Source organism: Trichogramma pretiosum, unplaced genomic scaffold (genome assembly GCF_000599845.2).
Source record: "Trichogramma pretiosum strain Unisexual culture from Peru unplaced genomic scaffold, Tpre_2.0 scaffold101, whole genome shotgun sequence".
NCBI lineage: Eukaryota > Metazoa > Arthropoda > Insecta > Hymenoptera > Trichogrammatidae > Trichogramma > Trichogramma pretiosum.
In genome coordinates this window covers 88,858-105,939 of record NW_019640823.1, presented here as the reverse complement: position 1 = coordinate 105,939, position 17,082 = coordinate 88,858, and the positions used below count along the sequence as shown (strand labels likewise).

At 40.2% G+C, this 17,082-nt stretch overlaps 3 protein-coding genes across 3 annotated transcripts; all 3 read right to left on the bottom strand.

Moving 5' to 3' along the window:
* Positions 1-238: 238 nt before the first annotated feature.
* LOC106655435 (sensory neuron membrane protein 1-like) lies at positions 239-3,381 on the bottom strand. The gene is made up of 5 exons (XM_014375825.2): positions 3,070-3,381; positions 2,217-2,374; positions 1,937-2,136; positions 951-1,866; positions 239-878 (listed from the first exon to the last, which is right to left on the bottom strand). The coding sequence occupies exons 1-5, from the start codon at positions 3,196-3,198 to the stop codon at positions 686-688; spliced, it is 1,596 nt and encodes a 531-aa protein (XP_014231311.1). The 5' UTR covers positions 3,199-3,381; the 3' UTR covers positions 239-685.
* Positions 3,382-3,872: 491 nt separating this feature from the next.
* Positions 3,873-13,944, bottom strand: LOC106655396 (trypsin-like). Its single transcript, XM_014375772.1, has 4 exons — positions 13,867-13,944; positions 13,358-13,737; positions 4,992-5,348; positions 3,873-4,067 (listed from the first exon to the last, which is right to left on the bottom strand). The coding sequence occupies exons 1-4, from the start codon at positions 13,916-13,918 to the stop codon at positions 3,873-3,875; spliced, it is 984 nt and encodes a 327-aa protein (XP_014231258.1). The 5' UTR covers positions 13,919-13,944.
* A 483-nt stretch (positions 13,945-14,427) lies between these two features.
* On the bottom strand, positions 14,428-15,502 carry LOC106655397 (chymotrypsin-2-like). Its single transcript, XM_014375773.1, has 3 exons — positions 15,427-15,502; positions 14,695-15,344; positions 14,428-14,613 (listed from the first exon to the last, which is right to left on the bottom strand). The coding sequence occupies exons 1-3, from the start codon at positions 15,500-15,502 to the stop codon at positions 14,428-14,430; spliced, it is 912 nt and encodes a 303-aa protein (XP_014231259.1).
* Between the last annotated feature and the right edge of the window lie 1,580 nt (positions 15,503-17,082).

Here is a 17,082-nt window from a genome sequence, read left to right as displayed (position 1 = left end):
ATTGCGAAGAGGTGAGCATCGTCACACGCCGTTGCGTTCGTCGCTGCCTTCTTTTTCTCTGCACACATTTTCATCCGCGTCATCGCGCGATGAGAAATGCAAAAAGAAGAAAAAAAATGTATATGTGTGTGCAAATAGCCTTTTATGCTATTTTTGACCGATGATTATTCGCACACGTCGTTTCCGTGGACGTTCGAAGAAATGCGAAGAAGTAGAAGAAGAAAAAAGAACGATAATCTTTTTCCGAAACACGAAATTTATGATTTTTTATTTCTTACATTCGACAAATGAATATGTTACCATTCCAAAGGCTTACGGAACTATTATCGTTTACAGTAAAGTATAATAATTATAATAATAATACTCTTAGATTAATTAAATGACGTGATAAAGGTAAGTAATAATAGGAAAAAAGTAATGTTTTACGTTGGATTGCCTATCATCGGGCAGCATAATCTCGATCTCGATCCTCTTTTATATATCGCAGGTGCATACGAAGAAAATTTCTCGTTTAAAATTGCAACATGTAACATTTTTCCGATGTAAGAACCCGTTTTTATTTCATCTCAAAAGGGATAGTCCTCGTAAGCACCAACGATGTATTATTATCGATAATAGGCAATTCCTTTGCGCGACACAACAATCGATATAGCAGCCGTCGTCGTTCTCGAATCGATCATCATCATCATCCACCGACCCTCGTCTCGAAGTCCGGCGTGGGATTGATGATGGTCGGCCTGCGGCTGATGTCCAGCGTGTTCGTGGCCATCTTGATGTCCTTGAGATCGAGCTTGGACGAGCGATGGGCCTTGTAGTACTTGTAGCCGGCGTAGCCGCACATGCCCAGGCCGATGAGTATCATGATGTACTCGGTGGCTCTAAACACAGAGAGAGAGAAAATATCACATCTTTGTTCAATTTAAATACGAGAAGAAATCATCGTCACTCACACTCCGATGCTGTAGAGCCTGTGTCCCGAGAGGACCTCCTCGAGGAGAAAATCCGGCAGCTCGACGTTCTCGTCGAGCCAGAGCAGGGGCAGCAGAGCCGCCGGGAAGTTCTTCATCAGGCTGAACTGCTCGACCTTGGTGATGATCATGTTGAACTGCACCCTGAGATGGGCGTTGAGTATCGCCCCCGAGAACGGATCCATGTCCACGTACATCTGGTGCTTGTCCTTGTTGGGCGCCAGACCCTCCACCGCCTTCAGATAGTACGGATCGGCGTTGTAGAAGTGCGGATTGCTCACCAGCAGGGGGGCGTGCGCGCACTTGTACAGATCGTAGACGCCCTTCTTGAGGCAGTCGTCGGGCGCCTCGCAGTAGCACTTGTCCGCCTCGTTGTGATCCGGATCGGTGCCCATGTCCCCGATGTAGCGCAGCGTCTTCAGCCCGGCGAACTCGGTCTTGGCGTCGAACTTGCAGGTGATGCTGCGACATATGCCCGGACTGAAGCTGACGAGATCGTCGCGACCCGACTGATCGTAGAACGGATGGAAGATGGTGCCGTCGGTGCCGTTGAACGCGTCGCAGCGCTCGTCCTGCCAGACGTCCAGGGCCTCCTTGCCGTTGTACTCGACGACCTCGCCCACCTGCATGAAGTTGCCGGAGCCGCGACGGACCCTGAGACGGTCCTTGGAGTCGGTGCCGTTCATCCAGCCGAACAGCGACATGCCGTAGTAGTTGTCCTCGTACTTGGTCATGCGGTACTCCCGCCACTTGAGCTGGATCTCGTTGCAGACGAGGGCGCCGGGCCCGCTGAACACCTCGCGACAGTCGATGGGCATGCCCGTGAACAGGATGTCCTTGACCTTGGCCTTGACGAACAGGGACTCGGGCTTGCGGAACAGGGCTTGCACCGCGTCGTCTGCGTACCGGAAAAATGTAATCACGATCGATAAGATGTGTTGGACGACGGAAAGAAAATAAAACCTCACCGATGAAGGGCATGACGTTGAACTTGATCCTGAGTATGGCGTTGACGAGGCCGAGGACGAAGTAGCGCGGCACTATTACCTCCTCGTCGCCGGTCAAGGCGCCGCTCTTCTGCTGATTGTAAAAGAACGTGTTCTTGACGGTGAACGAGACCGTGTCGTCCTCCTCGTAATCGATCATGTTGATCTTTTCGTGCCAGACGCTGTGTAAAAAAAAAAAAAAAAATCGATCGTAGAACAATTGAATGCTAATGACAATTAATTCATTTGCGTATATACTCACTCGTAGGTGTAGGGGCCGACCTCCTGGACGATGGGCTTCTCACCCTCGGCCACCTGTTCGGGATTCGTCACGTTGAACACGTAGAACTGATAGTAGATGGGGAAGGGCAGCTTGCTCCAGAGGTTGCGCATCTGCCAGCCGGGCTTCAGGGCCACTTTCTAAGGGTTGATTGAGAGTAAAAGTGATAAATGAAAATGCAAAACGGCAAATTTTTGATCGATTGTTTGCTCCAAATTATATCGAAATTGTTTTCGTTTGAAAATCGGAATTTACCCTTTTGAATAGTATAAATTTTAAACGTGATTTCAAATCGTCATCGAATTATCACATTGCAAGTGTTCGTACAAATTTTCCAGTACAAAATACCATAAACATGAAATAACAAACCAAAAATCAGCAGTAATTAAAATTTTAAAATTCCAAAAAAGGCACGAGTGAAAAGGGAAAAAAAATTTTTCATAAAAAATGTAATTGAATTGTCGTACCTTTGAACGCAGTAAAAAAGAAATACATTGTCAGCTTTCACCCAATTTTGATCATTTTGATAACAAATTAAAATTTAATAACCGTTGAACAAGAAAAAAATCGGATAAAACAAATTCTCATCGGTATCTAAGCGTGATACAGCAAAGACGCTAAATTCTCCGAAATTATCAAACTGCAGGACGTTTCTCGACCGAAAGCGTATATAAGATTACGTGCGCGCGAGCGCGTGCGTTTGCAGAAAAGCGCAATGAAACATAGTGACGCGTACGATTTTTTCTTCTTCTTTTTTTTCTGCATCGACTTCCTCGTACGCGCGGAGGTCCTGACATTTTCACCTCGACTCGAACGTTTTTTTTTGTCGCGTTACCTGTTTGATGAAGGTCTTGACCAGGGCCGGCATGATGGCCGTCATCAGCAGTATCCCGGTGAAAAACAGACATCCGCCCGCGATGCCGATCTTCTGCATCCTCGTCAGCGCCATGATGTTCGTTCGCATTCGCGCGACCTGCTTCGATCGTCCGCAACAGCAAAAAAAAAGAAACGACAGAGATTCCAAGCGGCGATCCAGTTCCAGACGCGGGCGAGAAGTATCGAATAAAACTCGCGAGAAAATACGCTCTAATGCGACGCGAGCATATTCGAGCGGCACACACACGACTAGACAGAAAAAAAACGACTAATTCATTTTTCGCGAGTACGTAATGCTCGCTCGTCTTCGGCTCTTTTTTTTCGCATAATAACAGGAACCGCGAAGCGAACCGAAGCCCGGCCGAGATCTATAATCATCTATATATACGAGAGGATGCGACAAACGTTGTTGCACATGTATACTGCATTACGCGACGCGTACGATATTTCGGAGGCGCGAGACGAATCGCGACGATAGCAAACGCCGCACGCGCGTATAGAACAATATAATGCTCGCACAAGTTATGTGTCTGATAGTGGCGCTGATCTATTACAAAGTCAAGCTGCTGGTCTCGGCGCTGCTCTACCTGGTCATAGCCGCCATCTACATCAAGTATCACGTGCTCAGGCGTGGACGATGACGCTGTATTATTATATTATTTAAAAATAAAGATACACACGCGTGAGTCTTTATAACATCGTATATAGATTTTATTTTACATATAATATTAATATTTTATTTCATTATTATTCGTTTTTTGTCTACAGAAAATTGTGTACTCGTGCCATCATGTCCGGGTCGTGGGTGCCGTGCACGGCGTGATCGATGAAGCGCACGAAGGGCGAGACTCGGGTGTGGCGCGCCGGCACGACGAGCTCCGAGCACGACAGCGGACCGCGGCTCACCACGCCGACGATCGTACGATTGTTGTGCACCACCGGGCCGCCGCTGTCGCCCTGAATGTGTTGTGAACAGACGAACGGATATACGATGTAAAGTTGTTGTTTTTTTTTTTATACGCGATCAAAAATGAATAAAATTATGTGAAATCGATGTCGTTAATTGGTATTTTTGCGATATTGATGCGTAAGCGAACTTCCTTCATACGAAATTTTATGAGACTAAATTAAATTAATGGTTGAACGTTAATTTTGACTATTGTACATATTATTAACCGTTGCCAATTCATTGATAGAGCTTCTTGATAAAAAATAAAACAAAAAAATGTAAATGAAAATATTTTCTTCGTCTAACGTTATTGATCTCAAATTGAATCACTGCTCAAAAATTTTAGAACACTTCAACCCTTTAAAAATCTTAATAAGTTTTAAAATATTAAACATATCGAAATAAAACATTTTCACGCTTCATTCTTAATATAATTGACCATAAATGCAAAAGAAGAAAACGCATTTGCACGTCGTCAAACCGCTGGTAGAAGTTCTCAACATTAATAATGGGCTAACGAGCAAGAAACGACCATTTAAAATGTTTTGAATTACTTTGCGATTAGTTGGCTTGATTTTTTGTAGATTTTTCAATTAAAATTGTGTTAAATAATGTTTAAATGTTTTAAATGACTTGAAAGTGTCAGTTTATCTGTTTTCAAATTTTATAACAGTTTTCAACTACTTCAAGCCTACACTGCTAGATGGCGAGCAATTTAATCTGTAAATCTACAAGTGGCAAAGTCAAAATAATTGTATAAATCAGGTAATAGCTTTGAATGAAGCGATCTTTGGAATATTTCTATTAATGGCGTATAATATCAAATTATGTATTAGAGAGGTATATTTACATGTTAATTGGGTCAAGGGAAATTATGAAGTTTATGTATTATCAAAATAAGAGATGATTCGACTACGATATGCGATAATTACCACGCAGACGCCCTCGGGCCGGCTGTACTCGCGCTGCCTCAGCCTCGTGCAGATCTGCACGTAGTAGACCGGCTGGCGTCTCTTGTAGATCTTGCGGCAGGCCTGGGTCGGTATCACGTCGGCCCGGGCGTAGCGCAGTCGCGCGCTCAGCTCGCCGTCCACCACCGCCGGGCTCTGATGACCCGGCGCAGCTGTACCGTCGGCGGAACTACTACTCGGGGCCATGTAGTACTTGAGCCAGGTGATGCCGAAGCCGCTGATCAGCACCTCCTCGTCGTCGTAGGTGAGCAGCTGGTCGCGCGGCAGCTCGAGGGCGCGCAGATTCGGATTCGTGGCCAGGCCCAGCGAGCCGTTTAGCTGCGTTTCGACAATGTGTATTATGTAGCATGACAATTGATTGTTTTTCATAAATCAAGTAAGATGTGAAGGTAATTTTATAAAATGTATCAATATAAAATTACAATTGTCAAAAAAAATCAACGCTTTTTATTGTTTTATTAATAAAAAACAAGCTATTCTATAAGGAACTATTCGGCGATAATTAATTATTGAAATAAGTTTGAGTAAGTTTAAAAGGAAATTCATTATTAATAATAATTTTTTCATAGACTGTTTTTTAGTGTTTGATCAAATTAATCACACCATACATTTCTTCTCGCTTTTTTGTGTGCAAAATCTTTATGATCTTCGTGGACTGTCAATTGGTGCCTTAACAAATTCCATTTGTGTCCAAATGTCTGCCCGCAGTTGTCACACAAGTAGTCTTTGCGACCAACATGGACTGTTTGTTGGTGCAACAGCATATGATGTTCAAGTGCAAACTTCTTCTCGCAGTATCCGCATTCAAAATCTTTACGGCCTTCGTGTATTATCTTGCGGTGCCTGATCAAGGACGCTTTTCGTCCAAATTTCTTCTCGCATTTGTCGCATGCGTAATCTCTTCGACCTTCGTGTGCTATCATCTGGTGTCTAATCAATGTCCATTTTCGTCTGAATTTTTTCTCGCATTTGTCGCACTCGTGATTTTTACTACCTTCATGATTTTTACTACCTTCGTGGACTGATTTTTGGTGTCTAATCAAATTACTTTGATGTCCAAACTTTTTCTCGCATTCATCGCATGCGTAAACTTTGTTACCTTCGTGAACTGCCTTTAAGTGGGTAAGCAAATTTCTTTTTTCTATAAATTTTTTCTCGCACTTGTCACATGCGTAATCTTTGCGACCTTCGTGAACTGTCTTTTGGTGGAAAAGCAAATGCTGTTTTTGTCCAAATTTTTTTTCGCACTTGTCGCATTCGTAGTCTTTGCGACCCTCGTGGATTATCATTTGGTGTTTTAAAAAATACTGTTTATGTGCAAATTTTTTCTCGCATTTGTCGCATGCATAATCTCTGCGACCTTCATGAACTGTTTTTTTGTGTGAAAGCAAATTCGATTTGTGTCCAAATACTTTCTCGCACTTATCGCATACGCAATTTTTGCAATCTTCGTGTATTGCCTTTTGGTGTTCAGTTAAAGTCAATTTTAATCCAAATTTTTTCTCGCATTTGTCGCATGGATAGTCTTTGCGACCTTCGTGGACTATCTTTATGTGAGTTAGCAAATTTGATTTTCGTCCGAATTTCTTCTTGCAATCGTCGCATTCGTGATCTCTATGTCCTAGGTGGACTGTCATTTGGTGCAAATTCAAACGATTTTTTTCTCCAAATTTCTTATCGCACTTGTCACGTAGGAAATCTTTGCGACCTTCATGGACTGTTTTTTGATGTTTGAGCAAATAACTTTTTTGTACGAACTTTATCCCGCAATTGTCACATTGGTAATCTTTGAAGACATCGTGTACCATCTTGAGGTGGAAAAGCAATTGAGATTTTTTTCTGAATTTCTCCCCGCACTTGTCGCAGGAGAAATCTTTGCTGCCCTCGTGAACTGTTTTTATGTGCAATAGCAAACCATGTTTATTCCCAAATCTCTTGGCGCACATTTCACATAAATGGTCTTTAAAAACTTCGTGGAATATTTTTTTATGTTTGAGTAAAGTCGATTTATTTTCAAATTTCCTCTCACACTTGTTGCATGTGAAATCTTTCCGATCTTTGTGTACCAATTTTTCGTGCGTGAATAAACTGGATTTTTTCACAAATTTCTTGTCGCACTTGTCGCATGCAAAATCTTTGCGGCTTTTGTGTTCTGATATTTGATGTCTACTCAAATGACTTCGAAACGGAAATTTCTTTTCGCATTTGTCACAAGCGAAATTATTTTGTTCTTTGTTCTTTGAATTTTGGTGTGTCGTCATGCTTGATTCTAGTGTAAATTCCTCTTGACAAATATAAAAAACGGGCTGTTTTTCGTCAGAAACAACATTGTCATGTCCACTGGAATTATTTTGCGATACAACGTCTTTGATTTTTTCCTCACTTATATTCATTATGGTGCCTTAATTAAACAATATATCCTTCAATTGAGCGTTACAGAAAATTAAATTAATGATTAAAATTTATTTTTTGATGTTATAACTTGTTCCATCGGGAAAGATAACATTCAAACTGACTCGTTATTACTATAAACATAATTAGTATGTCGAGGGGATATGTCAAAATTGTTCATGATCATATTGTTTACAATATCTGCTTATGTATTGTTTTTATAACACTTAACTAATTAAACCATACAATTTAAATTGATCATTTATAAATTGTAATATGGCTAAACAAATCGAGCCGTTGCAAAAATTAAGGAGGTATTAGTAGACAGCCTGAGGAAGCTCTGTGAATATTTTTGACTGCGAGACCCCGGATCTAAGATATTCTTTTTTTTAGCTTATTTTCGACGTTTTAGAACATTTTCTGACACTTATTGGCGGCTCCAAGCCTAGTAATGATCGAACTTTCACAAAACCAATAGCGCAGTAGTTGATACGTCGAAAAAGCTTTCTAAATAATTTTGGAAATGAAAGTCCGGATGATAATTTATTAAATTTTGAGTCTTATATTTTTTTTATAATTATTTCTATTGCACAAGCCTCCAGAGTGCTCCAATCACTTTGGAGCATATTTTTTCTGAAAATTTGGATAATTTCTAAAAAAGCTCTCTTGCACTTTTCCCGTTTAGGTCACTTTATACTGAGCTAGGAATTATCAAAATATTTGTAATTTTTTATGAATTTCGTGAGAATATGGAAAATTGCCAATTTTGGCCCTCTACAGTAGAATGATATACGAGCCCAAAATATCTAAAAACATTCTAGAACATTTTTGACGTGCCAAAATATGTGTTTATTATTTTAAATTTAAAAAAAAAGAATAGTTGAGTTAACATGAGATCGGCTATATATTTACAATTGTCAAGAAAAAAATCGACTATTCGAAGGATATACCTGTAATAAGTTTGAACATTATGAAAATGTAATGTATTACCAATATGAACAATGTATTACCAATACATAACGATTTTTTCGTGTACTGCTTTAAAGTATTAAATAAAATTTATTAGAAGTATTCTTAAACTTCTTCTCGCATTTCTCACAAGCTTAATCTTTGCGACCCACGTGGACTGTTCTTTGATGGTAAAGCAAATGCGATCTTTGTCCGAATTTTTTTTCGCATTTGTCACAGGCGAAATCTTTGCAACCTTCGTGGATGGTCCTTCGGTGAAGAAGAAAATACCATTTGTGTCCAAATTTCTTTTCGCACCTGTCACATGCGTAATCTTTGCGAACTTCATGGTCTGTTCTTTGGTGCTTCAATAAATCTGCTTTACTTACACATTTTTTCTCACATTTGTCGCAAGCAAAATCTCTACGACTTTTATGTATAGTTTTTTGGTGGTCGATCAAATGTGATTTTTTAACAAACACCTCCGCACACTTATCGCAGGAAAAATCTTTTCGATATACATGTACCTTCTTTAGATGGAAGAGCAAATGTGATTTTTTTCTAAAATTTTCTTCGCACTTGTCGCATGAAAAATTGTTGCATCCTTCATGAACTGTTTTTATGTGCAATCGCAAACTATATTTATTTCCAAATCTCTTGGCGCACATTTCACATAAATAATCTTTGAAAACTTCGTGGAATATTTTATTGTGCTTGAGTAAAGTTGATTTATTTTCAAATTTTTTCTGACACTTGTGGCATGTGAAATCTTTCCGATCTTTGTGTACCAATTTTTGGTGCGCGAATAAACTTGATTTTTTCACAAATTTCTTTTGGCACTTGTCGCATACAAAATCTTTGCGGCTTTTGTGTTCTGATATTTGATGTCTACTCAAATGACTTCGAAACGGAAATTTCTTTTCGCATTTGTCACAAGCGAAATTATTTTGTTCTTTGTTCTTTGAATTTTGGTGTGTCGTCATGCTTGATTCTAGTGTAAATTCCTCTTGACAAATATAAAAAACGGGCTGTTTTTCGTCAGAAAAAACATTGTCATGTCCACTGGAATTATTTTGCGATACAACGTCTTTGATTTTTTCCTCACTTATATTCATTATGGTGCCTTAATTAAACAATATATCCTTCAATTGAGCGTTACAGAAAATTAAATTAATGATTAAAATTGATTTTTTGATGTTATAACTTGTTCCATCGGGAAAGATAACATTCAAACTGACTCGTTATTACTATAAACATAATTAGTATGTCGAGGGGATATGTCAAAATTGTTCATGATCATATTGTTTACAATATCTGCTTATGTATTGTTTTTATAACACTTAACTAATTAAACCATACAATTTAAATTGATCATTTATAAATTGTAATATGGCTAAACAAATCGAGCCGTTGCAAAAATTTAGGAGGTATTAGTAGACAGCCTGAGGAAGCTCTGTGAATATTTTTGACTGCGAGACCCCGGATCTAAGATATTCTTTTTTATTAGCTTATTTTCGACGTTTTAGAACATTTTCTGACACTTATTGGCGGCTCCAAGCCTAGTAATGATCGAACTTTCACAAAACCAATAGCGCAGTAGTTGATACGTCGAAAAAGCTTTCTAAATAATTTTGGAAATGAAAGTCCGGATGATAATTTATTAAATTTTGAGTCTTATATTTTTTTTATAATTATTTCTATTGCACAAGCCTCCAGAGTGCTCGAATCACTTTGGAGCATATTTTTATTCTGGAAATTTAGATAATTTCCAAAAAAGCTCTCTTGCACTTTTCCCGTTTAGGTCACTTTATACTGAGCTAGGAATTATCAAAATATTTGTAATTTTTTTATGAATTTCGTGAGAATATGGAAAATTGCCAATTTTGGCCCTCTACAGTAGAATGATATACGAGCCCAAAATATCTAAAAACATTCTAGAACATTTTTGACGTGCCAAAATATGTGTTTATTATTTTAAATTTAAACAAAAAAGAATAGTTGAGTTAACATGAAATCAGCGATATATTTACATTTGTCCAGAAAAAAATCGACTATTCGAAAGATATACCTGTAATAAGTTCAAACATTATGAAAATGTAATGTATTACCAATATGAACAATGTATTACCAATACATAACGATTTTTTCGTGTACTGCTTTTGAGTATTAAATAAAATATATTAGATGTATTCTTAAACTTCTTCTCGCATTTCTCACATGCTTAATCTTTGCGACATTTGTGTTTCGTCCTGTGGTGAAAAAGTAAACTTGATTTGCGTCCAAATTTCTGTTCGCATTCGCCACATGCATAGTCTTTACGTCCTTGATGGACTGTCTTTTGATGCACGAGTAAAGACGATTTATGTCCAAATTTCTTCTCACACTTATGGCATGCGTAATCTTTACGACCTTCGTGGACTGTTTTTTGGTGCTGAATCATAATCCTTTTTTCTCCAAATTTCTTTTCGCAATTGTCGCAAGAGAAATCTTTGCGACCCTCGTGGACTCTTTTTTGGTGTGAGTGCAAACCTACTTTTTGTGTATATTTCTTTTCGCATTTGTCACAAGCGTAATCTATGTGACCCTCGTGGACTGTCCTTTGGTGATAAAGCAAATTCGATTTTTGTCAAAATTTTCTCTCGCATTTGTCGCATCCGTAATCTTTACTACCTTTGTGTACTGTTTTCATGTGCAAGAGCAAAGTACATTCGTGTCCAAATTTCTTATCGCACTTGTCGCACGCGAAATCTTTACGACCTTCGTGGACTGTCTTTTGATGGACGAGCAAATGGTATTTTTGTCCAAATTTTTTTTCGCATTTCTCGCATGCGTAATCTTTACTACCTTCGTGCACTGTTTTTAAGTGTAAGAGCAAAGTACCTTTTTGTGCAAATTTTTTTTCGCATTTGTTGCATACATAATCTTTGCAACCCTCATGGACTATCCTTTGGTGCCGAAATAAGTCTGATTTTTGTCCAAATTTATTATCACATTTGTCGCATACGTAATTTTTGCGACCTTCATGCACTGTCCTTTGGTGGGCGAGCAAGTGTGATTTTTGTCCAAATTTTTTCTCGCAATTATCGCAAGCAAAATCTCTGCTACCTTCGTGGATAGTTTTTTGATGTCTGATCAGATTGCCTTGTTCCCCGAATTTCTTTTCGCATTTGCCGCATGCGTAATCTTTGCAACCTTCGTGGACTATCCTTTGATGACGAAACAAATCTGTTTTCAATCCAAATTTTTTCTCACAACTGTCACAAGCGAAATCTTTGCGACCTTCGTGGACTGTCCTTTGGTGCTTCAACAAATCTGATTTACTCACACATTTCCTTTCGCATTTGTCACAGGCGAAATCTTTGCAACCTTCGTGGACGGTCCTTCGGTGAAGAAGAAAATACCATTTGTGTCCAAATTTCCTTTCGCACCTGTCACATGCGTAATCTTTGCGACCTTCATGGTCTGTTCTTTGGTGCTTCAATAAATCTGCTTTACTTACACATTTTTTCTCACATTTGTCGCAAGCAAAATCTCTACGACTTTAATGTATAGTTTTTTGGTGGTCGATCAAATGTGATTTTTTAACAAACACCTCCGCACACTTATCGCAGGAAAAATCTTTGCGATATACATGTACCTTCTTTAGATGGAAGAGCAAATGCGATTTTTTTCTAAAATTCTCTTCGCACTTGTCGCAAGCAAAATCTCTGCGATTGTCGTGGACTGTCTTTAAGTGCACGACCAAATGATGTTTATTTCCAAATCTCTTCGCGCACATTTCACATAAATAATCTTTGAAAACTTCGTGGAATATTTTTCTGTGCTTGATTAAATTTGATTTATTTTCAAATTTCCTCTCGCACTTGTTGCACGAGAAATTTTTACGATCTTTGTGTACCAACTTTTGGTGCGCGAATAAACTTGATTTTTTCACAAATTTCTTTTGGCACTTGTCGCATACAAAATCTTTGCGGCTTTTGTGTTCTGATATTTGATGTCTACTCAAATGACTTCGGAACTCGAATTTCTTGTCGCACTTGTCGCATGCATAATCTTTTTTTTCATTGTGATATGTGTCTCGGTGTGCTATCATGTTTGATTCTAGTGTAAATGCATCCTGACAGATATCAAAAACCGGCTGTTTTTCGTCAGAAACAACTATGTCGTTTCCACTGGAATTATTTTCCGAGACAACGTCTTTGATTTTCTCCTCGCTTTTATACATTTTGGTACCTTAATCTAACGATGGATCCTTCAATTGAGCGTGGCAGAAAATTGATGATTAAAATTTATCTTTGATGTTAGGACTTGTTTCATCGGGAAAGACAACATTCAAACTGAATTTCTAATAATATAAACATGACCAATGTCTTTGAGGATCGACGTCCAAATCGTTTGTAATCATACTGTTTACAATCATGTTACCGAGGAAACTTTTTCAACTTATATGAACAATTGAAAGTAGAGCGAAAATATGGCCAGATTTTTGAAGTAGATACATAATTTTTAGTACGTGTAAATTAAAATCATGAAAATTTAATGATAATTTTGAAGTATTGTATTTTTGATGTAAAATTGCGTTTTTGCTTGCCTTTTTACAACAGAAAATACGACTCTAATACTTTTAATTATTTAAATTAGTCCAGGACCAATCTATGATGAATTATAATACTAAAATTCTACGCCCCAGTATTCTAATCTCAATTTCTTTTCCAATTTCAAAACATCAACAAGAGCGTTAAAAAAAAAAGTTATTTTAGTCTGCAAAAAACTTTCTCAGCTTGTTCTGCATTCTGTCCCACTCAAGTAGAAGAGAAAAGTATCGATAATATTTTTGTATTTCAATCGATCGTGTATAGGTCTTGAATTAATTCGAATAAGTCAAAGTATCGGAGTCGTATTTTCTAACGTAATGTTACAACGAAAACAAAAAATTTCCGGTGTTTATATGTCAATTTCGTGTATAAGCTGGCGTGTTTCAACGATACCTTCAACAGCGCTATGTCGCCGATGTCGCTCGACCTGTACATGTAGGGCACGTAGGCCTGCTCGACGGCCAGCACGACAGCCCCGTTGCTCGAATAATGATGATCGTTGCTGCTTGCGTTGAGTCGAGTATCGGTACCGGCCACTATTCTTAGCGGGTGATCGTAAAAGCGATCGGTGCGCGTGTCGATAACGCAGTGCGCCGCCGTGAGGACGTACCGATCGCCGATTATGCCGCCGCCGCACAGGTAGAAGCCCCAGCCGGTCTCCAGGTAGACGTGGTACTTGAACTGCCGGGGCTCGGCCTCGTCGCCGCCGATTATGCGAAAGTCCAGGTACTGCTCGGGGCCGGTGTTGTTGGTCTCGGCTGCCAGAGTCGTTCCTGCGATACACGCAAAAGGTGTGTGTATATAAGATAAATAATCGCGTGCGATATCGATGGATGGATCTTGCGCGCACTTACGAAAACATATACACAGGCAACTGTTAAAAAAAAAAAATTTCCACTCACCCAACCAGCAGCAGAGAGCGAATGCGTAAAATTTCGGCAGGCTTATCGACATGATCCTCGTCGCGTTTTGAAACTCCGCAGCTGCGCGTATGCTGGATGTGTACAACTCAATTTTCAACGAGAGATGCAGTTAGAATCGAACCGAAGCGGCGTCGTCGTCGAATCCGGTTCGAGAGAGTGAGGAAGAGAGATAGTAATATTAGTATGTATAATGATCGAGGCACACGCGCCAAGCCGCGATCATTATAATTTTATCTCTCTCTCTTGGCGCGCGCATTGGGAAAAATCAACGCTTCGATCGTCGAGGTGCACGCGTATTTTTTATTATTGTTACTTTTTAACGAAAAGCAGACGCGCTCGAGCGAGCGAAGCTGCTGCTGCTGCTGAGTCGTATATATATGTGAATAATGATCGTATTACCGGTTTATTAACTCTATACGGTAAATTAAAAGACTCGTTGTTTTTTTTTCTCTCGCTTTTCTTTATTCATTCATTTCTATAAACGCTTCTTTATATAATGTAAAAAATTTAAAAAAAAAGATCCATAAAAGGTAAGTCGTCTCAATAGGTGTGGGTGATCATCCCCCTGGTCTGGTCCTGCATGGCCAGCTCGATGAAGGGCTTCCAGACGGCGACGCTCGTGTAGAACGAGGGCGTGTACCACTCGGAGCACTGGTGCGAGCTGATGGTGTGACTGGCGACGCCGATCACCACGCCGTGCACAACCAGTGGTCCGCCGCTGTCGCCCTGTGTAGTAGCAACAAAAAAAAAGATGTTATCGTATGCTTTTTGTATACTTGAGAGAGAAATAAGATCGTTTATACTAGCCTTGCAAGTGCCCTGGTACTCCTTCCAATTGTACTCGTTCTGATCCGCCTGGGCGCAGATGATGGTGTTGCTCGGTTGAGTGAGCTGCTTCTGCATGCACAGATTCTGATCCAGCACCTTGGTCTTCAGGTACTTCAGATTCTCGCTCAGCTTCACGTAAGGATTGGTCTGTCTGAGATTCTCCTGGGGCGACCAGTACCTCGTGTAACCGAAACCCGTCACGATGGCCTTCTGCCCGGCGTAATTCGTATTCTCCTTCGGCGGCAACGCCACCTCCTGCAGCTGATTCGTGAACACGTTCAGGCCCAGCGGCTCGTTCAACTTCAGCACGGCGATGTCGCCCCTCAGTCTGCCCAAGTCGTAGGCCTTGGGCACGTACATTTTGACGACGCGGCGAGTCTTGGCGTGCTCGGCGCGCAGATCGCGCAGATTCGAGGTGCCGGCGACGACGTTGAGGCCGCGCTGCAGCACGTCGTCGTGGAACTCGCGCGAGTTCTTCATGACGCAGTGGGCCGCGGTGAGGACGTGATAGTCGCCGATGATGCTGCCGCCGCAGACGTACTTGCCGTGGCCGAGGGTCAGGTAGACGTGGTACGGGAAGAGGAACTCGTTGTCGGCCTCGTCGCCGCCGAGGATACGGGTGCCGAACGCTATATACGGGCGAGAGAAAATCATCATGATTTTAATAAGGAAAAAAAATTCAAGCTTGTTACGTGCGTGTGTGATTCTTACCATTGTTGGCGTGGCAGGAACCGACCAGGAGGACGCAGAGCCAGGAGGAAACGATCAACAGACGATGATTCGCCATGATAATATATATATGTGTATTTTATATTATTTTACTGCGGGCAAGAGAGCTCGGCAGCGAGTGTCGAAATATCGAAATTCCCCAAGCGTATATATATAGATCGTGAAATAGGAATCGACAAGAATGATTTGGGTTTATTATGCTCTTCTTTCTTTCTTTCTTTCTTTACCAGATTTCAATTGAAACGATCACGCGCCATTAACGCGCGCGTACAGAAACTATAATACAAATATTTGCCCGCGGGATTGAATAATGCCAAATTAATTTTTTTTCTTTCTGTTCAGCCAGCTTATTATGTGCTGCCGCCGCGCGATGCGTGCGTATACCCGCGTACAAACAAAAAATCTCTCGCGACGGTGTACGTTCTCCCGAAAAAAATAATGATTCGATTGTATGCGTAGGCAAAAAAAAAACGAACGAACGAACGACCGGCATTAAATATAGAACGTTCTTTTTTTTTTATTTACGAATCTTTTTTACATAACGAGCCTTGGCAAAAAAAAAATGTCAACTCTCCGATAACGGCGCGCTCGTTTTTCACTTCGATTATTATATTGCTCGCCCGTGTCTGACGCGGAGCTGTATACGCACGCGCTCGACGCACCCGCACACACGTTATAACACGTAGTCGCATCGTAAAACAATAATGACGTATGTGTGCTGCACATAGTTATATCCTCGACGAGGTGTGCAAAATTGAAAAAAAAAAGAAGGAATTTAGTCGAGGCGTGTAAGTGTGTGGGAGGAGAGCCTCGTGGCAACCTCGTATACACAATGTACACGGCTCTGGAGTGCCCATTGATTCACTTTCACGTTTACATTAAAAAAAAAAAAAAAAAAATATGACGAATGATTTTGTGTATACAGGTCTCGACGTGTGTGTCATATATATTTAGCTCGTGTGTGTGTGTGTGTGTGTGTGTACGAGAGCGCACGAGGTGAGCGACATTCGCGAGAGTGAGATTTTGCGAGGATCGCGCTCGTTATCGTTCTTTTTTGTCGACGCGTTGATGCGCGATGCGTTACAATTGCACGACGACAAACACGATGTGAAAGGGAATTTCACATTTCTGTTTAAATACCATTGTTTTGATAAATAATGAGTAATGTGTAATTGTGCTGCTGCTGCTGTTGTTGTGTGTTTTTGGTGCTTACGTATATCAATCAAATTCGTTAATCGTATTTGATAATGCTTTATGGAATTTCGAGCGAAATGTGTAAGTAAACACAAGTTTTGAATTACCTCGAGATTGTGCCTTGATTTTTTTTCCATTGTTTTGGTGCAACGATTACGTTTTGAGAAAAAAGAAGAACAATAGGTAATACGCGAATCACTTCACGAAGATATTGTGAATCTTGAATCGATGAGGTCATATCGATTTTGTTTTAACAATTAGATAAATCGTCAATATCGGCAAATTTAATAAGCTTTTACGAAATATTATGGTAAAATTCAACCCACACGCCGACCGTTTCTCAATATTAAAAAAAAACATAAATGTACGTACTTTTTACTTTTGAAATATTCATTTTCATACATTACCATAATTTTTTAATTCCATGTGCAACTGATGAGCTGC

Excerpts from the sequence above, each read along its gene's own strand:
- LOC106655435 (XM_014375825.2), bottom strand. The coding sequence starts at position 3,198 with ATGCGAACGAACATCATGGCGCTGACGAGGATGCAGAAGATCGGCATC. Across the intron at positions 2,137-2,216 it reads GTCGGCCCCTACACCTACGA|CGTCTGGCACGAAAAGATCA; the intron begins GTGAGTATATAC and ends TTTTTTACACAG. Across the intron at positions 879-950 it reads AGGCTCTACAGCATCGGAGT|AGCCACCGAGTACATCATGA; the intron begins GTGAGTGACGAT and ends CTCTGTGTTTAG.
- LOC106655396 (XM_014375772.1), bottom strand. The coding sequence starts at position 13,918 with ATGTCGATAAGCCTGCCGAAATTTTACGCATTCGCTCTCTGCTGCTGG. Across the intron at positions 13,738-13,866 it reads CGCTCTCTGCTGCTGGTTGG|GAACGACTCTGGCAGCCGAG; the intron begins GTGAGTGGAAAT and ends CGTGTATCGCAG. Across the intron at positions 5,349-13,357 it reads GCGACATAGCGCTGTTGAAG|CTAAACGGCTCGCTGGGCCT; the intron begins GTATCGTTGAAA and ends GTCGAAACGCAG.
- LOC106655397 (XM_014375773.1), bottom strand. The coding sequence starts at position 15,502 with ATGGCGAATCATCGTCTGTTGATCGTTTCCTCCTGGCTCTGCGTCCTC. Across the intron at positions 15,345-15,426 it reads TTCCTGCCACGCCAACAATG|CGTTCGGCACCCGTATCCTC; the intron begins GTAAGAATCACA and ends GCCCGTATATAG. Across the intron at positions 14,614-14,694 it reads AGTACCAGGGCACTTGCAAG|GGCGACAGCGGCGGACCACT; the intron begins GCTAGTATAAAC and ends GCTACTACACAG.